The following is a 22923-nucleotide window of genomic DNA, read 5'->3' on the forward strand; positions in this document are numbered from 1 at the left end:
TGGTAGAACAGTAAATCAAGCATTGAAAGGCTTTCTGTCATGATTTTTCAGCAATTCTCCATCTTTTTTTTAACCATTTCATGCAATTCAGGGTTGCGGGGGAGTTGGAGGCTGTCCCAGCAAGCAAGGGGAGCAGGGCAGGGTACACAGTGGACAGGACGCCAGTCCATCACAGGGCACACATACAGACACAAACACGCACACACTCACACCAGGGCCAGTTAACCTACCAGTATGTCTTCGGACTGTGGAAAGAAGCCAGAGCACCCGGAGAAACCAACACAAACACGAGGAGAACATAGAAACTCCACACAGACAGCACCCCAGGAACTGAACCCAGAGCCCCAGCACCGCCAGGCAGCAATGCTGACCACTGTACCTGTACCATTGTACCTGTGCGCAGAATCTATAAAGCATTTTTTATCCGAAAACTGGGGAATGTTTATTTGACACTAATCAACAAGGACAGAAAAAAACATTCACAAAAATGCATTTCTTATCCTCTGCTGTTAAAGGAGCTGAATCTTTAATTTGTAAAATAATCTTTACCTCAGAAACAACAATCATAAACATACCACATACCTTCTCTCTTCACAACTTTTTCAGGTTTAGCTGAAAAACAGAAATAATGAGTGATATGTATTTAATATAATGGTAGGGGCCGTTGATCTCTTCTGATCTCCTCTGATCTCTGGATTCTTCTGTGCTAATGTCATAATTAATTGTATTTGTGGTAGTTGATGATGATTTTTTTTAAGCTTTATTAATCACCTACTGTATCTTAGAATACATTGCACCAGAATATTATTTGCATGCAATGAGTTAATGTAAGTCAAGCACTTCTGTCATATACAGGTTTTTCAGTACTGCCCTTCTGAGCTCAGTCCTTCACGAAAATAACCAATAAATGTCTCATGAGGACCATGCTTTCTTCAGACACTTATACAGTAGGTCATGCTCTTTTCTTGAAATGTTATTTTCTTTCCCAACACATTTGTTCTTAGTCTGCTATTTCTGTTATCAGATTCTTGTAACGTTTTTACAAGTGCTATCAAGGTACTGTAAATTCGATAAGTTAAAAAGTAAAATGCTGAAATACACAGCATAAACATGACATTACCATCCTTCTCTTCTACTTTTTCCAGTTTACCTGTAATGTAAAATGTGAGGTTAAGTAAACCTGAGGGATTGTATACTATCTGAATGCTTTTATTACATTTATAATGACAGAAATATTGTATTTAAACTAGCTAAAAAATCATTCAAATAATCTTCAGTCTTTAGTGCATTTACTTTTGTCTTCAAGTTGAACTTTTTTAAAAATCAACCAAACCACCAAAATAGTAATAACAGATACAAAGAAAGTATACTGCAAGCTTGTTACTTAGTGAATGAAAAAAAAATGTATACTGTGCTCAATCCACTCTTTAGTATTTTATGCTAATATATAATCTTGCTTATTTATGAGAAATTGAAGGAGCATGCAGCACATGCTGAAAAAAACATGCATGTATTTATTTTGACATGTTTTGTGTTAAGAAGAATTAATAGTTATACATTTTTCTTTTCAGTAACATAGCAATATGCTGAACATCTAAAAATGCACCACATTTCTGCCATAGCGTGTAAATGACTGCAGCTTCTTTTATATCATTTTTTGTTGGACAATCAATAACTCTGCAAGATCACTCTGAACTTTCCCCTGCTGAGAATTGTCTCATACAGTAAGTCCTAGTGTAAGATTACAAAAAACATTATTATCTGTGGAGCACTTAGTACCGATATAAACCATATCAGTACTGTTGCTCTTCTCAAATTAAAATACTTGTATGACTTTATCCCGTGATCATTTGATTGATTAGAACATAAACGCGTGACAGACCCCGCCGTTAAACAAATTAGCTCTAGGGATTTGAACAAATGAAAAAAATGTAATGGACATACTGGATTAACTGGATTTATTATACCATAACTTGATAATGCTGTTCTTTACCTCTCACTCAATGTATACCAGTCCTGGACAAAAACATATTTAATCCTGCTGCTACAAACAAAGATTTTGTTTTAGACTAAGTTCAGGTCTATCTCTATGGTTGATCATTTGGTTTGAGGCTAGAAGTCAGTCTGGTTAATGACATATAGTATTAGGGTCTCACTCTGAAAGCTCACCCTTAATACAACAGCAGGTGTATACAAAAAGACAAATCTTAAGCATTATGTGACAGTGGTAGTGCTCACTGGCCAAAGTTTTGGAAACTCTTTTACCACTGGAAACGTGTTGTCTCTGATAAGGTCTCAGCATAATTGGAGATCTGCTCTAGGTATAGTAACTCTAGACTGGCCACTGAAGTGATAAGCTCTAATGTTTTCTGTCCGTTAATAGGTGACATTCACTTTCATGCCACTTCTGTGCTTGCAATCTTATTTGAGCCTCAAAGGCTCTTTAAAACTCTCTCAGCCACACTCCTTTTTTGGTTTAGTTTCTTTTTCACCTTATGATCTCGGCATCCTATAACAATATTCCAAGGGAACAAAACTGAAGTGTTGAAATGCTTAACTTCCTTACAGAGGAACCCTCTCATGAATACAACATCTGTGTGACTTCTCATGTAAAAACCTGATACACATATACTATCAAATACATACGACACCACAACAAACATATATGTCTGTAAGCAACATTCTATTAAGCCAATTTGCCATTGTATAAAAAGTGGTTGTTATTTTGAACAGACACAAAGTTGTGAGAAGATTAATATAAAATTTGAGTGGTGCATAATTAAAAAGTCAACATGGTGTTAAGTGTGAAATCTTAAATGTTTTGCATCCAGTTGATGATGTTATTAAAGAGGAAAATGAAACAATAAATCTTCCAAATGAAGAAAAAAAAATACTCTCACTTTGGTGGCTACCTGTTACTATTTTAGGTGGAGTCTCCTCTGTGTCTAAAAAATATAAATTCATTAAAATCCAGCTTGAATATTTTTCTTTCAAAAAATTGTGTTTTTCACAAAGACGTCTGGAATGAGGCCTAATTTCTAATTTTTTCCATTATTGCTCTCAAACATATCTTGCTGCTTAACATCCTCTTTGAGATTTTTTCATGTGCTCCTCCCTCCCCCCCATCCTCTCCTTTGGACCAGCTCCCTGGCTCATTCCTTGTTGCCAGGAGGGGAGTCAGGCAGGTGGCTGTTCCTTCAGCCAGGGGAGTAATGCAAAATAAACTTTAATACAGCTATTCTGTCTTTACATCTCATTAATTAGAACGATGGAATTCTGTTATGGAATTAGTATTAGCTTTTACATTTTAACCATAGTTGGTATTTCATTAGAAAACACCCGTCTTTCACTCATAGCAATGTTTGCTGCCATCAAACCAGTATGCTGCTGCCATCAAACCAGTATGCTGCTGCCATCAAACCAGTGATGTAGGTAAACCTGGGCTTTAAATGACATGTATAAAAACTGTATGTTTACAATTAAAAAGTCCTGGGACTATAATTGAAATAATATAACTGAAAGCTGACTGTAGCAAACAGAAATGCAAAGAAATGTACATTAATATGTGTTGCATAGATAAATGAAACATGAGAAATTGCTAGCTCACACTACACAAATCATGGAAAATATGATGAGGAATTTCCATGACAACAGCCATAACTTGGGAGAACGTACAGTACATATCTATACAGAAAGGGCTTAGACCCAGGGTTCTGTGAGTATCTTTCTCTTAAAAGTCAGATCTTACCTTTATAATGAGAAGGAGCAAGACATTCTTTTTTTTTCCATCTCAACAACATTTCACTTGATCATTAAGATGTCTATTAATAATGACCAAGCATAATTATCTCTTTGGCTTCATGACTGCAAGACCTCAATTAAAATCTTTCCACCACATTTACTAACTGATTAAATGTCAGGCATGTAGTTATCAATGTGGTACGTGCAACTTAGGGTTAAAGAAAGGGCAGTGACTTCTGTTTTTATCCAACTATCCTTATGGATCATAAATCAGCAAAGGAGTGAAGGGAAAACGTGTCTCAGTTTCAATCAGGAATGGATTTGGGGGTGGTATTTTTTTGTGTGTGCCAGATCTTTATGCCTCACTTTTTTACAAAATAATCATGATGTACTAACAACTAAAATTTACATATTGGCACGCAAAATTGTACAGTAGCTTATCCATCACGTTGTGCTCTGTAGCCAGTTTTATTAATAAACACCCAGCTCACCTGGGTGAAGAGCAGGTTTCTGTATTCTGCCTGTGGGCCAATCTCTTTGCTCTCAGTCATCTCAGACCATCCTGACTCTGTGCCATACAGTATGTTATAGATTTTCAAAACGCCCAGTGAAGCAGCAGAGAAAAAAACAACACACTTACGTTGAGCTGCTTTTGGTTTTGCCTCAGGTTTCTTCTCAACTAAAAACAAAGAGCAGATCAGGGCCACATTTAATTAATCATCATTGTTAGGAAAATTAAAGGGAACAACTAAGTAAAAGCTGATGCGGAGTTCCTGTTGACATCATACAACATCCCAAGAGGCGAAATCTATTAAATCATTTTTTTAAAATGTATTAAGGATACAAGATGATTTACTTAAACACAAATAATATTATAAAAGGGTAAAATTAACATGTAAGTAGCAATAGCATGCCAATTCCTTCAGTCGTGGCGTGTGCTTGGGCAGAATAGCAACAATAAATTGGTAAGGCTAGTTAATCACACACTATTTTCTCCCTGAGTACTCCAAGAGCAAGATCATACATTTATAACACTGATTTTACCTGCACTACTAAATCTAATTGCAGTTAGGGATTTAGTTTGTATTAATATGGTTATAGCACTAGTGGCTTCAAAAGATCATTTGTGTGAAAGTAATTCATGACTCTCTCAGAAAGTACAGCCCTATTGCGCTTTCCTTCTGTGAAGCTGAATGATGTTGTTTATTTCTTCTGCATGATCAGAAGAATCATGTGTTCACAACAGATAGGTTATAAAATGTTTATGAATGTGAAGCAGTAACTTAGAAATCTTTGTCTGAGTGCAGGGAGATGGATGTAAGGCATTCTGAATTAAGGAAAATATGGATTGTTTTATAAGTGTTTAGGAAATTACTGCAGTTTCCCTTGACATTTTCACACTAGAATAATATTGTATTCAGATTTAATTCAGATTTTTACCTCTCAGAAGTCTACAAAGAGAAAAAAAAAACAATGTGTTTCCATATAGAAGTCTGTATCTTGGCAACTAATATACTCTTTATGAGTGCAAATAAAAAAATGTACAAATTCATATTACAGAAAACATTCATCACATTCAACACACCACTCCTATGACTAGCTCTTTTTTAGCCTTAAGTAAGGAAATAAGTAACACTATCAAGTCATTTTGTACAAAGCTATTACATTTAGCCGTAAGCTACCCATAAGGGTGTAATGTATTACACATATATAACCGTCCACTTAGTTGAACACTGTCAGTGCCAACATTCAAAGCAGATTGCAAGCCAGCTTCTGCATTTTGTAAGTTGCGGAGCCTTAATAAATGATAGCATCAGCATACTGCAGACTGCCATGATTGCAATACCTTTTCTTTCCCTTTGTTTAATAGGAGGTTGTTTTCTTCTAGCTTAATGTAAAAAAAAAAAACAAGACAAACACCAAAAAACATAGAGCCTTATATTCCAATGAAACATTTACATGTTTCAGAAAGCAAAATGGACTTAAGTGTCAAAATATGACCCATATATTTCAATCATAATGTTTAACAACTCATACATCACTAATGCTCCATTTAAAAATGATATATTTATTTGCAAAATTAAAGTATAAAAACACAATATATGTTTTTGACAAATTTATTAAACATGAATCATTTACCTGTAACAATAGTATTACATTTAAAAATGTAAGAGAGAGTAACTCAACTGTGCACACATTTATTCATTAGCCTAAAATATGACCATTAATATGAATTAATGAGCACAGAAACATGTGCATGTTTTAAACTTCAGAATGACCATTTTTCTCTATTTACTTATGTGCTTTTGTAATATCTTTTGTGTAGTCAGGCAAAGAATACTCTTTGTCAGGAAGGAAAAAGTAAAAATAAATTCCAAAAATTACAGACAAATTAGGATACCTGTTTCCTTTGGTGGTGCAGATTCCTCCACTTTGGGTTCTGAAAAGTTGATAAGGATTTCGTTAGCTTCAGTATTACAAAACCATCATATTTCCTGCCCACTTTGTCCAATTCAGAGTCACAGGGGAGCCAGAGCCTAACCCTATAAGCAACAGGCACAGTGCATACAAGGATACACTCTGGACGGGACCCAGTCCATCACCAGGAAACCCACTCATATACAGAGAGACCGTACAAACTCCACACAGAATTGAACCTGAGCCCCAGCACTGTGAGACAGCAATGCAAACCACTGTGCCACCATGCAGCCCATTGAAAGACACACAGTATATCAGATGGAAAAATAATTCAACCGTATCATAGACAGTCAAATAATTATCTTTAGCGTGATTATTTTCATTAGAATTGGTATACGGTATTCTGTGGTTTTCAGTTTTATTATTTATTTCCCCTGTAGCTCTAAGGTCGGTGTTTACAACATATGTTCAACTGTCAAAAAATTACATAGTTCAGTTCAAGACCAGAGTGAGCCAGAGCCCAACCTGGCAGACAATGGGAACATGATAAGATACACCCTGGACTTTCAGGATGCCAGTCCATTGGCATCAGACAACCTTGCACAATGTAGGAATGACACTAGACCTGCACTGCTTGTCTTTGGGCTTGGGAAGGGAACTGCACACATAGGGTGCCTAAGGCCGGAATCAAACTAAAGAACCAGAGCTGTGAGGAGGCAGTACTAATGGCCAACACACCATGATGCCCACTATCACATCGGTAAAACTCAAATGACCTTTTTGGTCATTTAGATGGTGAAATAGTGACATTTAGAGTGTGATTTTTTTGTTTTGTTTTTAACAAAACCTGGACAAAATGAAATTCAGCGAAATAGCGAATAGAGAAAAGAAATTAAACTATTTGATAATAATAATGATCTGAGTGCATTCTGATTTTAAAAGGGTACAGTATGTGTGTTTGCTTCACAGCTTCATTTCTTGATTTGTTTTCTTTAGGTAATGTTTGAAAATTGAAGGGCACAGAAGCATCAGTTTTAAGGCTAGAAACCTCAAAGAAAACATTTAATGTAAAAAGCACTGGCGGAAATTTCAAGAACTGTTCTCTGTAGTTCATTTTATAAAGTTCAAATAAAGAGGATAAAAAGGTGTGATATTAAATTCCTAGAATGTCATGAATCTGCTTTATTCCAAACCCTTTCTATAATCAGCTGGAGACTGATTTGTATTAATTTAATTATATTTCTCGAAATCTCATTTATTGTCAAAGAATGAGTATATGGTACTTTATTGCTTTAAAACACAAAAGATGTATTACAATTCATTGAATGTCTATGTCTCATAATTAAACTGAGTGCCACATTTGCGAAAGTAATAACAGTTCACCATGAAGATCAAATCACTAAAACACACAGAGAAGTCAAACTCATGTAAAAAAATTATTGAAGCAACGAAGTCAATGGTTGATTTTGCATGGATAGTTTACTTGTTCTGGGGCTTGAATGCTTTCTTTTATGGGGCTCTGTAGGAATATGAAATATATATTAAAACTATTGATTGGTAGGAACTGCAATCTCCGAATTATATGTAAATCCTAACATTACCTCTGTGTGATTAATTATATCTTTAGCAGATGAAAGTATTGCAAGAGAGCATTTTCATATTTTCCAACATGTAAATTTTATCACTTTATTGCTTAACCCTCTAGCTTAAGCCACTTTCCAAAAACATAATCTACATTATTAAATCAACATGCAACATTCTTAATCTTTTCTTATTCATAGCAGATTGCACAGAAAAGAAAAAAAAACTAATTAAAAAGCAGCAGAAGTCATCACAATGCTTTTCAATTTATCCCGGTTAAAATCAACTGCAACATTCAGAAGAAGAACAGGCCATAAAAAGAGTGTTTTGATTTCGCCTTATCTCATTTCAACTACTGTGAATCCTCTGGGTACTCAAACATACTCGAGATATAACGCTAGACTTTTTTACCCAATTTAGAAGAAATTTTGAAGAAAACTGACAAATAAGAAGAATGTTAAATGTCAATTAATAATGAAAAACAATTTAAAGATTTAACTTTTTTTGTTAAGCTAAATAGTTTGAAGTGTAATACTGATAAGAAAGATAAATCCCTCTATATCACAGCAGCCATATCTCCCTGCAACTCACAACTGGCAGCCCACTGAAGCTCAGCAGGTGTGAGCCTGGTCAGTACCTGGACGTGAGACCTCCTGGGAAAAACTAAGGCTGCAGCTGGAAGAGGTGTTAGTGGGGCCAGCAGTGGGCGCTCACCCTGCGGTCCATGTGGGTCCTAATGCCCCAGTATAGTGACGGGCACACTATACTGTAAACAGGCTGAGATGTAAAAGCGAGGTCCTGACTCTCTGTGGTTATTAAAAATCCCAGGGTGTTTCTCGAAAAGAGTAGGGGTGTAACCCCGGCGTCCTGGCCAAATTTCCCATTGGCCCTCCTAATAATCCCCATCTATGGATTGGCTTCATTACTCTGGTCTCCTCCCCACTGAGAGCTGGTGTGTGGTGAGCGTTCTGGCGCACTATGGCTGCCGTCCCATCATCCAGGTGGGGCTGCACACTGGTGGTGGTGGAGGGGAGTCTCCATTACCTGTAAAGCGCTTTGAGTGGAGTGTACAGAAAAGCGCTATATAAGTGTAAGCAATTATTAATTATTATTATTATTATTATTGCTGTGATATTTACCACCGCTTTTAGTGTTTTGTGTTTACTTGCCTGGTTGAGGTAATGATAGCCTTGGCCATAATGTTTTTGTGGGAAATCCTTAATCAAAGGAGCAGGACTCAGTCTTGGGTGGATTCAGTTGTTTTATTGAGCTCAATAATGACATCAATGTGTATTCGGTCTGCCCTGCAGGACAGACAATCCTGCAAGGGTTTCCCAGCTCTTATATACAGTCAGGAGAAAGTTTGTTTCACAATCTGAGTGCTTGTCCTGTTCTTTGATCTGCAGTAGGTTCTTGTCCTTTGATATGCAGCACACATTGGTCTGCTGTGTCCTGTTTGTGGGTGTCGTTCCTGTCTTTTTTCTCATTATGTAGTGTTAAGCCACTGGGGCTGCTAAAGCAAGTCAACTTTATGGCATCTTACTGTAAATTTTATTTGAGGCTAAATTAACAGACCCCATCAACAGCTCTCACAATGTGCTTAAGTGGTGATACTTTGATGCTGGATAAGTGAAATATATACTGTACATGACCCACTTTAATGTAACGACAAAAAACTTCCCTCACATGCAAGAAATTAATCAGGGAGGCAACTGCAACACTAATGGTGGGATAGAGGAAGGAAAAGATATGTATATGTACACAGTAGGTTATTTATAAATTAAAGAGCAGAAGAGTGAGATTAAATTTGACCTCTCCAAACGGAGACTGTGCACTGCGGCCCAGAGATCAATCAGACATCTGGTGCGCTTGAAAAGCCCAAGTTGAATCTTGTTTGAGGTATGAAAATATTGAGAGCCAAAACCGCACCGGTTGGACACCAAGTGATGAGAGGGTGAGAGAGTTGGGAACCCATAGCCATATCAGCTACTGCCACAACTGGCAGGGGTACAGGAATGTGGAGTCCGGGCCAGTCTCCTGATTTAAATTATACACATTCTGCCATAGACCTCAGCTGTCTGCTTGCTTTTGTTTATTTCTTCAAAGCATCATCTTTATGAGAATTTAAGAAAATCTACACAAATGTGAAAATCCCTTATTCAGTAAAGCTTTCTATAATTTGAGAATATCTTTACACTAGCCTCATGCATAGTTCCTACTGTACCTCATCTACTCTATAGTTTTGGTGTTACTAAAACTTTATTTGTTAAATGCATGCTCAATCCATATTTTCTGCAAGTCCCTTAACACTTCATATGCGTTTGCCAGTCACTCTATATTTGTGTCACCTCCAAATGAAACTGGCTCACTGAGTATTTCAGAGAATCTAAATCAATGATATACTGTAGATCAGGGTGTGCAATGGGCATAAACTGGAACCCAGTGGTATAGTACAGTTTATATCTGCTCAATTCTCTAAAGATAATGCAGTTTCCTGTTTAGAGACCCGTTCTCATTCCACATGTAATAATTTCCTTGGAATCCTGCATCTTTTCCTTTGAAAATCCAAATTCTAAGAGGGAATTATCCATATCCATATGGAAATCTTATTATATCTCATTATTTTCTAAAGTGCCATCACTTTTCCTCATTCTTAGTACAAAATATATCCCTTAAAAAAGTTAACCACCCTTTCTAAATCCTTGTTTGCTATCTCTTAAAGCCCCATGCAATATTCTTCTCTTATGCTTGTATTCGTTTATACAATTTATTTTTAACACAAAAAAAACTTTTGCAGAGCATCCACAGTAACCTTGGTTACATGATTTAAGTACCCTCCCAGCTTAGAAAGACTCTTTTGGTAAGACAGAATTTAATAATGGCTTGCTAAAAATATTTTCTTCAGGCCATGCTAATATTGAAAGCTTTTCTGGAATCTGTCCAAGAATTAAGAATCAGAAGAGTGGTAGGAGTGAAAAAATGATACTTTTTAACCCAGCAAGAAGTCACTTTTTTAAACGTGTCTTTGCTAACATTGGAGAAGATGTTCATCCTGTGCAGCCCAGACTTGCCTGATTTCTTCAACGTTGGCAAGGGCAGTTTTCATCCCAGCCAAAATAATTTGACTGTAAAAATACTTAGGTTAGCAGTTTCCTTTTTTTCTTTAACATATAGAAGATTAGCTTCAAAAGTAGCTGTTTTTCAAAAGCAGCTTTTAGTGTTGCAACGTTTTTTCAGGCACAACTTCAGTACTTATTAGAGTAGTTTGCAGCGTCAGCTAACCACATTTTTTAAAAAGTTCCTTCTACAACACTGAATATCACCATCAGCTTCTGCCCTAATCACAATGTAAAGCATATTTATGCTGGTTGATCTCTTGGTTTTAACTCTCCTGGGAAACATAATTTAAAGCATATCAAGGGGGTTAATGTCAAGGACAGTGAGAGACCAGAGAACCGTTTTTTAAACCTTATGATATTCTTTCTGATTTAATTATTACAGGGTTAGTCTGCCTATTTGTTTTCAGAGAAACACATAGAGGTTTATTCCTGCTGAAAAGAGACGAAAAGAAACACAACGTTTCGGCTGTGGAGGCTTCTTCGTGAAGGCTCCCCACGAAAGCTCCTGAAGAAGCCTCCAGGTTGGCTATAAGTGAGGTTTAAGTCAGGCTTAGGTTGGATAAACGTGAAAGAGACAGTATGAGCTACCAGTTCCTTAAATGAAAGATGTAAAATATGAAGATTATGTATGCAGAACTTCTTTTACAAGGAAATATATTGCACAAAGGATACATTAAACAAATCACATTTACATAATGCAGTGCAGACCAAAACCAATAGACAAAGAAAAAGAAAGAAGAAGAAGGAAGAAAGAGGTAATAATTGCTATACTGAACAGTAGCTATACTGGCTTATTTTCAAAAGTCATTTTTGACTGAAAGGGTAAATCATACAAACAGTTTGAAAGCTGAAATAAATATTTTGTATTACAAGATTTATAATTTGGTAATTGTGGAATTTGCTTCAGTGTTTTAAATTTAAAAAATAAAGTACCAATAACCCTGCTTTTGCAAATACAAAATGGGATATATATATTTTTTAATCCTTAAGGATCCAACACTGCAGTTCAGAACCCTCTGGGCGATGTGCAGCAGAAATTACTCTCCACATTAACAGATCAGGTAAAATACTGAGAAATTGCTAAATCAATTGGGGTTCAAACTTTAAGCTGGTAATGTTGGTGACCCAGGTCTGCCTAACAAACTGCCTTTCTATTAGAACATAAGAAGATGGCATTTGCATTTAATTGAAAAGTATACACTCTTTGACCCTGTTTAACACCAATAAATGTAATTATCAGAACATCTGAATCTTTTGTCAGAATAAGAATAATGGATTGATTTGCTACTCTCAGAGCATAAAAGGTTTACAGTACTTATGCTGTGTCTTCTCTATGTCTCTCTATCTATACGTCTTATACTGTAGCGTTAAGGGTGTAGTTTTCAATTCAATTCAAAATACTTTACTCATCCTCAGTGGGGCAATTAAAGCTTGTTTACTTGTGAAGAACAAATATGTGAATGTGAAGGCAAAAGCCAGCAGCCATATCACCCTGCAACTCACAACTGGCAACCCACTGAAGCCCTGCAGGTGTGAGCCTGGTCAGTACCTGGATGGGAGACCTCCTGGGAAAAACTAAGGCTGCTGCTGGAAGAGGTGTTAGTGGGGCCAGCAGGGGGCGCTCACCCTAAAGTCTGTGTGGGTCCTAATGCCCCAGTATAGTGGCGGGGACACTATACTCTAAACAGGCGCCGTCCTTCGGATGAGACGTAAAACTGAGGTCCTGACTCTCTGTGGTCATTAAAAATCCCAGGGTGTTTCTCGAAAAGAGTAGGGGTGTAACCCCAGCGTCCTGGCCAAATTTCCCATTGGCCCTTACCAATCATGGCCTCCTAATAATCCCCTTCTATGAATTGGCTTCATTACTCTGCTCTCCTCCCCACTGATAGCTGATGTGTGGTGAGTGTTCTGGCGCATTATGGCTGCCGTCGCATCATCCAGGGGGATGCTGCACATTGGTGGTGGAGAGTCCCGATTGCCTGTAAAGCGCTTTGAGTGGAGTGTCCAGAAAAGCGCTATATAAGTGTAAGCAATTATTAATTATTATTGTAATGCAACGGGGGCTCAGGCGGGCGCCCTTGCCGCATCTGGTCGGCCCCATCCCGACTGGAGGCTCGAACCCGGGACTCCCACGTCTCTCTGCAGCGACCTAGCCCCGTGGGCTAAAGAGAGATCTCTCTACAGCCCAGTAGCTGTGGTCCTGCTATCACAGGGAAGGGCGGTGACGTCACCCGCTCTGGTACGCCGGCTCTTACACACAGTGCTTGTCGGCCGTAAGCGTTACACTCTCCCCCGCTTAAATCGCCGTCCCCGGCGAAGGACTATCCCACCCCGCTTCTGACACCAATGTAACGCAACGGGGGCTCAGGCGGGCGCCCTTGCCGCATCTGGTCGGCCCAAAGTATAGGTTTAGCTCACGGGGCTAGGTCGCTGCAGAGAGACGCGGGAGTCCCGGGTTCGAGCCTCCAGTCGGGATGGGGCCGACCAGATGCGGCAAGGGCGCCCGCCTGAGCCCCCGTTGCGTTAAGCGGGGGAGAGTGTAACGCTTACGGCCGACAAACACTGTGTGTAAGAGCCGGCGTACCAGAGCGGGTGACGTCACCGCCCTTCCCTGTGATAGCAGGACCACAGCTACTGGGCTGTGGAGAGATCTCTCTTTAGCTCACGGGGCTAGGTCGCTGCAGAGAGACCCGGAAGTCCCGGGTTCGAGCCACCTATACTTTGGGCCGACCAGATGCGGCAAGGGCGCCCGCCTGAGCCCCCGTTGCGTTACATTATTATTAAAAGAAACATCAAGAAAAAAATATAATACCTCAAGAACACACTTAAACAGAAATAAGTATGGCAAAGTATCCTTGTTCAAAAATGTTAAAGTTAACTAGCCTTTTGAAGCCTGAACGTATGAAATTAAATCTCAGACATAAGTAGTCCACACTATGCAGCATGTTAGTAAACTCTTACAATGTGGCAATTGTAAGAATATTAACAAAGAATGTGCCTTGACTATCTGAAAGGAATGCTAATACTTTGAACATCCATCCATTATCAGAAAGCCACTTATGCTGCTAAGGGTCATGGCAACCTAGAGTCTATTCTGGAAGCACAGAGCACGAGGTGCAACTGAGGGCACATGACAGCTCTCGCCCTGCATGGGCACAATGGGCATTGCCCCTTGAAGGGTTTAAAATAGTCGATCAGACATACTCAGCAGGCATTTGTGGATGGGAGAAAACTAGACCAAACTAGAAAGTCCATGGGAAGGGAGGACTCCACACAGTTGGCACCCCAACCCAGAACTGAACCCCGGGCCAAGAACTCTGATCCAATGTCTGTTCCACTGTGACAACATGCTGGAAATATCCTACATATTAAACAACCTTGATGACTTAGAAATAAGGATAGTTTTTTCTTATACAGAAATAGGCCTTCTGTTTACAAAAAAAGGCTCCTTCGTTACAAATTCTGACCTACTGTAAATGCTACCTTATTTCCAAAAGCTACTTTGTGAACATTTTTTTTTAATTTGTCAAAATGCTGAATTGCTTATTGCGTGCTTGGGTACTGTTAACAAAATAGCTCAGCACAGACATTTCCAAAGGTATGCTGACATCTACAATTAAAGTATTTGTTGGAAGAATACTTCTCCAGTATAGTAGATATTTTTATGTGTAATGGAATTTAAGAAAAACTATATTAATTAGTACAGATTTAACATGTTATTTTCTTGATCCAAAGCACTTTTTCACATACTGTAGGGTTCTGCATACATCAGCAAATAGAAACTTAATGACAAATGGCAGTGAGGTGCCTGTGTCCAGCGGCTCTCAGAAATCTAAGACCCTGGGAGAGTCTGTTCATTAATAAATATGATTCATTCAGAAATCTATAGGAACAAAGTGATACCCCTGAGGAAAGACAACTTTTATAGACATGAACCTGAAACCTAATATATTGTAACGCAACTGGGGCTCAGGCGGGCGCCCTTGCCGCATTAGGTCGGCCCCTGCACCGTCCGGGGCTCGAACCCGGGACTTCCGCGTCTCTCTGCAGCGACCTAGCCCCGTGAGCCAAAGAGAGATCTCTCCACAGCCCAGTAGCTGTGGTCCTGCTATCACAGGGAAGGGCGGTGACGTCACCCGCTCTGGTACGCCGGCTCTTACACACACTGCTTGTCGGCCGTAAGCGTTACACTCTCCCCCGCTTAAATCGCCGTCCCCGGCGAAGGGCTATCCCATCCCACTTCTGACACCAATGTAATGCAACCGGGGGCTCAGGCGGGCGCCCTTGCCGCATTAGGTCGGCCCCTGCACCGTCCGGGGCTCGAACCCGGGACTTCCGCGTCTCTCTGCAGCGACCTAGCCCCGTGAGCTAAAGAGAGATCTCTATACAGCCCAGTAGCTGTGGTCCTGCTTTCACAGGGAAGGGCGGTGACGTCACCCGCTCTGGTACGCCGGCTCTTACACACTGCTTGTCGGCCGTAAGCGTTACACTCTCCCCCGCTTAAATCGCCGTCCCCGGCGAAGGGCTATCCCGCCCCGCTTCTGACACCAATGTAACACAACGGGGGCTCAGGCGGGCACCCTTGCCGCATTAGGTCGGCCCCTGCACTGTCCGGGGCTCGAACGCGGGACTTCCACGTCTCTCTGCAGCGACCTAGCCCCGTGAGCCAAAGAGAGATCTCTCCACAGCCCAGTAGCTGTGGTCCTGCTATCACAGGGAAGGGCGGTGACGTCACCCGCTCTGGTACGCCGGCTCTTGCACACACTGCTTGTCGGCCGTAAGCGTTACAATATTATTATAACAAGTTCACATATACAGTATACTAAAGAATAACATGGTTGAGATTTTGCCATGCCTTGGTTTACATCTCTTTACAACCAAATTAATTCATACCTGCTTTCCTTAAGTGTTTCGTGGACGTTTTTGTTGCTTCAGCTGTTTTTTTCTCTTCCCTGCTTGGCTTCTTTTTAGGTTCGTCTTCTGATGAGAAAGACAATCAGAGTTGAATATGCTTACACAAACTATTTCATTAAAATATGCCAGGCAATAGATTGAATCTTTTATAACTGGATTGTTAGCTTGCAGGAAAATCCTTTGGACTGAATGCCCATTGTCAATGACAAATACATCAGCATGCACACTATCGGGAGAAACTGTAACACTATTTGATTTTATACCTAGAAGATTCATAAGATATCCTCGCATTAAAAAAATATATACTGTATATATATTTTCACTCCTTTTCTTTCAAAACTATTTGGTTAGTCTAGAGAAGTTGTTTCTTTAAGAAGCCTTTGAAGAAACAAATGTGGGTTTTGCTACAAAACTGCCTGTTCAAGCATACATAAGGGGTGGAAGCTGAGTTAGAGGAGGTTAGTATTCCTACAGTAGGAATATTAATGAAAGGAAATGGAGACCAACAGAAGGCTTGATTGGGTGGGAAGTGTTTTTATTCATACATACAGTATCTCTATCCTTTCAACCATGAATGTACCACAATGCCCCAAATAATATTTAACCATGAAAGTTCAATGACCTCTACTGTACAATATTTAAGGTGAATTTTGCATTGGTGTGTTAAGTTGAGCAGTAATTGTTATTTCAAATTGGTAGATATAAAGGGGGTGAAATTTATTATACTGTACATTTATTTCAAAACTTTAATATTAGTGAATTGTACAGATAAATACAAAAAAAAGACCATGCATGCTTTTCTATGAGCTTAGTGAGCTATTTTGTTTCATACATATACGGAAGGTTATAAAGTTTACTGCACGAATCTCTGCTTTCACATTTTGACTTTAACAAATATGGAGGATGGTCACAGGATTCTAAGGTTGTCTACAGAGGAATGAGCAAAGACTACTGGACTGTTAAATGTCAGGGTTACATGTTAGGTTTTCTTCCAGGGCTGTTCTTCCCTAGCAGATAATCTGCAGTTGTAAATTTTCCTCTTGTCACAGCTGATCAAGCTCTTCTGCCTGATGTCTTTATTGTTGCACCCCTCATAACCACCCAGGCAAAAATAGGGAAAACATTTCTTGTTAGACATGGGAAGTATACTTATGATAGTAGTCTATTTTTTTGCACAATCTGATATTTCATTCACTTCAATATGCATTATTTTTATTAAAATGACCATTGATACAGAAATCAAAGGGCTGTGAAGATTAAATATTTCTCCAAGCCTATTGTTTCTCATTTCAACTCTGACGGCCGTGATCACACTAATCTCTCCATCTGTGTTCTTAAAGATGGTTTTCCTAACTCCCACATCAGAAAGACTACATCAGCTAGGATCACACCTTTCCCCTTCAAACAATGACAGACTAATTTTCTTCTAAATTCTCTCTATTCATTGTTGGTTTCATTTCACCCTTCTCTTCACCTATCCTGACTTCACACTATCTGATTGGCCTCTCTTTCTGTCCCCTGCTCCCACCCCTCCTCTCTCCCAGCCTTTGTTCTCCCCCTACATTACCTTTGCCTACTGCCCTGTCTTTCTCACACCTGAAGAAGGCTCCACGGCCGAAAAGTTGTGTTTTCTTTCTTCTCTTTCCAGCGTGGAATAAACCTATTACTTGTTCCATTAATACAGAAATACTATCTGAGGGAATATGTAGCACTACACATGAGGGAAATTAGTAATCATGTCATACCAGGCTGTTGACATACTGTATGAGGTTACAAACAGGCTTCACCACCATCTCAAATCGCCCTGTTGATACAGTATACTGTACGAATACTGTACATGTAAGCAGTAATAAAGGCAGGTTCGCCCCTTCACAGTAAAAAAAGGGGACAGTCTGAAATGATGTCCTGGTATGTTCTATTATAAATGGTCAAACACTGGTGTTGAACAGTATAACCTGCGCTAATGGAAAACCAGATAAATACTGAAACTAAAAACTAAGCCTTAATCTTCTAAGGCAGTCCTCAAGACAAACGTTGAGCAACATATTGTATATCTGGGCATTTATTTCTGAAAATGTCACTTACAAGCAGTAACAATGACACATGATTAGTGCATGTTCAAACAAATTAAATTGAACAAATCAAAAAACATGCTTTGAAGCTAACCATGATACAGATCAATAAGTGTAGCATCCCATGCCTTGAGTATCTTTAGTGCAGTTGTATTTGCTGTGTTTTCCCAACATGTGCTCAGATATGGATGGATATCTGATGAGTATTTTATTGGTGACATCTCTCTTTAGAGGCATTGAGCCTGATTTACCCCATGGGCCTGCCAGAAGTATACACTAAAAGTGAATTGGTCAAACACTGGTGTTGAACAGTATAACCTGCGCTAATGGAAAACCAGATAAATACTGAAACTAAAAACAGTTTTACACAGCAAATAAAATGATATGCTGTTAGGAACCATGATGCTTCTATTAATACAGTGCTTAAGGTAAATTGAATTTAAAGGTTCTGTGTTAATTTCAGGGAAACAAAATGTAAAAAGTAAAACAAAAATATATATATACAGTACCACTTCTGTCAGCTATGATAGAATATTAACAGATAATATATTTAAGTTCTTGAATGCAAAATTAGTTACAGTCATATTACCGTATAGTCTACATAATCACATACTTTTTTCTTCCTTGGACTTGGCAACAGGCTTTTTCTCTGCAAAAGAAGAAAGTGGAAACAATGCTTTCAGCAGACAGGCAATGAAAGGATATTTAATGCTGATGTCTTTCAAGGGGTGTGTGTCATATCACTAATGGTTCTAATGGTATCAGCTTCTGAAACAAGAGGCACTTCTAACAGTGTAGACAACAAGCCATATCAGGACTGTAAAACACTCCTGAAGCAGAAAGGGCTCACTTCTCATTAAAACCCTTGAACCAAGCGTTCCTGAAGAGTTTCAACACCTAGATCATTTGTAATATAGGGAAGAAAAACAGATATGTTATATACTGTACAGCCTTCTTTATAATATTTTACGATGTCACTTATTATGTTATTTTCAAACATTAAAACAATCACATATTACCATAGAATATTTCTCTAATGTGGATTGATAATATTTACAGAATAACAGATATATCTGAAGAAGAAATGAGCTAGACAGTGGTAATACAGTACCTTTGTCACTTCAATCGATACCAGTAACTGGCTTGAATTTAATCACAAGACTAAAGGAAAATATTTATGATGTGAAATAATCTAATATGAAGAATTGATAATGTTGACAGCCTTTACATCATAGCGATACTGGTATAGCTTTTTCTTATAGTGTGCAAATAATGGATAGGATTCAGCTTCACTGTGGTAAATCCTAATTATTAATTTAAAACCAGATGTGTAGTGTTTCTAGTGATCAATCATTTTTTATTATTTTTCAGTAGTACTGTGTTTTACCCCCAGTATAAAAAACAATACTGCTATTGCTACTAGTCTATTGCTTGCCTTAAAGAAATGACTATTTATACAGTAGGTGTTTTAGGAATGAACACTGTCCTCAGAAAAGAAAATGGCCACAGTTTTCTGTAATTTACATGGATGTATTAAAACTAAAATGTCCTGTATTTAGTAAGAGTACTATTTTCTGCTATTAACGATGTACAGTACATTAGAATTTTATTCTAATTACAATTTCAGTTGAAAGACTTATTTCAATGACTAAAATCTATTACAGATGTGGCACCTCTGACACAATGTGTTGTGTTATGTGATTCATTGGCCAAAGGTGATCATTTAATCTGTTTAGCACTTTTGAATCCACATAATATGGAATATTAATTTTGATTTTGTAACTAATGGGAAATTTTGGTAGCTGACAATTAAATTAACAAAATCATATCGCCTCTGAACATCATAAACAAAATTAATTTAGGAATATAAATATATTGTATACAGTATATGGCTGGCAGTGGTAACTAAAAACAGTACGCAACAGTATTCCACCTTCTTCATAAACATTTTCTGCATCAAAGTCTTTAACTCAGGCACTATTTTGGAAAAGTTTTGACATGCTCATTCTGACAATATTAAGTTTATATACTTTATAAAAAGCTAAAATGTTTTAACCTTTTCTATGAATACTTGCTGTTGTTATTGTTGTAAAAAAAGTTGTAGTACCTTTCGAGATTCACTTAATAGGGAATATTCATGTGAAATCATGTAACTAAAGAAATTTTGCTAGCTGAAAATAAAAATAATTTCTGAATGTCATTAACAATATCAATTTTTGGATCTACTGTACGTTACAGCCTTAAGAGGCCTGACCTAAGCCAAAATATTGCCTGGCTTTAATATAAACTCAATTATGTCACTGAATCTTGCATTTACATAACATGCACAAACATTATGTTATCTAAAAAAAACTTAAAAACTTGAAACCAATGTATATTCATAAAATAGTATTAAATTTATTTCTAAGAGAAAATTTAAAAACATGAATGATATCCTACAATATGGTTTACTGTAGCACCTCTTCTGAGAAAGTAATTACCTTTCAGGGTAAATAGGTGCCACAGCACATAAACATTTCCTTCTATAGTTTTTAACAGTTTTTCCACATGACGTTAGAAACAGATCAGCTTTTTTTCTGCTGGAGTTAGAAAGAGCTTGTTAATTTCATGACACATACTCATCTAAAAATAGAAGCCATCAGTCATGTGATGAAAGGAATAAACAGAAGATCTCCTCTTTTAGGTCATGGCCATTTTAAGCCCGTGATTTTTACAAACATTTTTTTTCACACACTTTCAAATGATGATACCTGACAAAGCAGGGACACCTGTAGAAAAGCAACTTTGCAACAGGACCATGTTCTATAAATACAGTGTCTCTGAACAAATGTTAGGGCAGCCACGATGCTGGAACACTCTGCACTAAAATAAGAAATTGCTCCCCCACCCCCTCCCAGATCATTAAGCCCATTTTAATGAAAAAGATGGAAGCACACTTGAAATATTTTGATTTTGCCTGTGCTGTAAACAGCTGGAAATTACTCAGAATACTGGCTTTAAAAGCTGTAGTGCTTGCATTCTTTGAAAACATAGGCCCTTATTAGGGGCTGATCATATACAAACTCATGCAGGAATTTCATATACTGTATTTGGACAGGTTGCCTGTTTTAAAGATTGTCGGCACCTGTAAGGTATTAAAGAATCAAGCACGTAATCAGTTTCAACCAAGCTCTGGTCCTTGAGGACTAAAGAGAAATTAGAGTTTAGTCCTAAATAATCTCTAAATTAGACACAAAATGGTGGCGCCGATTAAGGCAGCCAAGGTGTTTTGATTGCTGCTTGTGTGTTTGTTGCGCAATATAAATTTCATTTCTCTCAGGACAAATACCTTAATATTTGTGCTTATTGATGTCTATTGCTTTGTTTCCATATGGTATTCTGTATATAGAATGTTTTTGCAACACCAAATATACCAGATTAAATTCCATGTACATGAAATGTATTTGGTGAATTAAGCTGATTCAGAATCTGAAAGGCCTGTTTAATTGATCACAATACAATTGTTCCATAACTTTATAAAATAGTGATGTAATTGTAACCTACCACACCTACTGTTGTATCTGCTGGACTGGAGCTCTCTAATTCTGCGATCTAAGATCTGCAGTGGCAATCACTGTAGCAGGTTTGACAGGAAAAAGAGCCAAAATGGTGAACACAATGCCTGGGTTATAAATTATCAGCTACTGGGGCAGACAGATGCTGACTGTTACAATCTACGCGTTTTGGATATTTCTTAATTAAATGGATTACATGGTATTTCTTAACTGGAGTTTGGGAGAGATAATAACAAGTCAGTCTCACACAACTGTAACTAATCACCATTATTTCAAAATAAGAAAGACAATGCCATAGCAAGACAACTCTGTCACCTCACATACTGTACATTCATTGTACACTGTACAAATTATGCACTGATTTAAATCTACAATGCACGTGTCACTTGTCAGATGTAAAAAAGTGACTTACAAACAAGTAACTTATTTGAAAAAGAAGAAAAAGTAAAAATCTCTGTTTGAAAGATGAGCAAAGCTAACATTTGTATTCGTACCATCAAGATGTCAGGTTTCATGTGTGCTTATTATGCATTACATGCTAAATTATTCTGTTATTTGTATTTTATAATCTCCCCAATATGCATTTGCTTTATTCAGTACACAGGTAAATGCAGAGTGAGAACTGTGCACACTTCACTCTGAAATTCATAACTTTCCACCCACCGTTATTACTTCTTTTTACAGTGTACAGAAAAGACCAAATTACTTGGAAGTATACTGATCTCACCGACACAATTGTAAATTCATACAGTAGGAGGGTGAGAATACATTGGCTCATTCAAGCCTACTCAACCGTAGTTTTCCTACAACTTTAGAATCATGGTCACAGCTAATGAACTAATGAAGACAATATCTGGACTACAGAGGTCATTTGAATTAGTATTTAATCTTTTTTTAAAAAAAAAACAACAGTATAATAGTTTAAAATATACAGGATACATATTTTATTTCTAGTACTCAGGAAGATAGAATATTTATGCAAAGATGCACTTTGAAATAGTTTTAAATAATTGTAAGATATCATAGACAAATGACTATGTTCAAAAAAGAGATGCTGAAATGAAAATATTCCAGAAATAGATCATAGAGGATAGTTCTGTCTCTTAGTATCTGTACAGTTCTGTCATTATTAAAGACAGATGGTTTTACTGATAAAGCTAAAGAATACAAAAATAACAGTAATACTACATTAATGATTATATTCTGAAACCAGTTTGGAGAATCTACTATTATTTTTCCAGCCCTGAAAGATTTAAATATGTTCTACAGTTAACATTTAGATATGAGATCATTCAATGAACATTCTGAATAAGACTAGATGTACAGTAGTATGACAAAATAAATAGTCAGAAAATGAATTAAAAAAACTTGACATTACAATTTTCATCCACACAGATCATGATGGCTTTTTTCTGTCATATAATTTTACCTAAGTATTTTGCTGCCTCAGAACAACAGCACTGGAAGGCTGGAGTTTCAGTTTTATTTTTTGACAACCACAGTGATTGTTCTCTAAAATGCTGG

General features: G+C 37.8%; 1 protein-coding gene across 1 annotated transcript in view; it reads right to left on the minus strand.

The window, feature by feature from the left end:
- The window catches only part of trdn (triadin), a 123292-nt gene that overhangs the window by 36592 nt on the left and 63777 nt on the right, over positions 1–22923 (minus strand). The window contains exons 16-23 of the mRNA XM_069185507.1: positions 18459–18494; positions 15753–15839; positions 6143–6181; positions 5588–5629; positions 4382–4420; positions 2913–2945; positions 1121–1150; positions 583–612 (exon numbers count right to left, since the gene is read on the minus strand). Of these exons, the coding sequence (XP_069041608.1) occupies positions 583–612; positions 1121–1150; positions 2913–2945; positions 4382–4420; positions 5588–5629; positions 6143–6181; positions 15753–15839; positions 18459–18494 (336 nt within the window). The remainder of the gene's footprint in view (positions 1–582; positions 613–1120; positions 1151–2912; positions 2946–4381; positions 4421–5587; positions 5630–6142; positions 6182–15752; positions 15840–18458; positions 18495–22923) is intronic.

The sequence above is a fragment of the Lepisosteus oculatus genome, chromosome 2 (genome assembly GCF_040954835.1).
Source record: "Lepisosteus oculatus isolate fLepOcu1 chromosome 2, fLepOcu1.hap2, whole genome shotgun sequence".
In the NCBI taxonomy this organism is placed as follows: domain Eukaryota; kingdom Metazoa; phylum Chordata; class Actinopteri; order Semionotiformes; family Lepisosteidae; genus Lepisosteus; species Lepisosteus oculatus.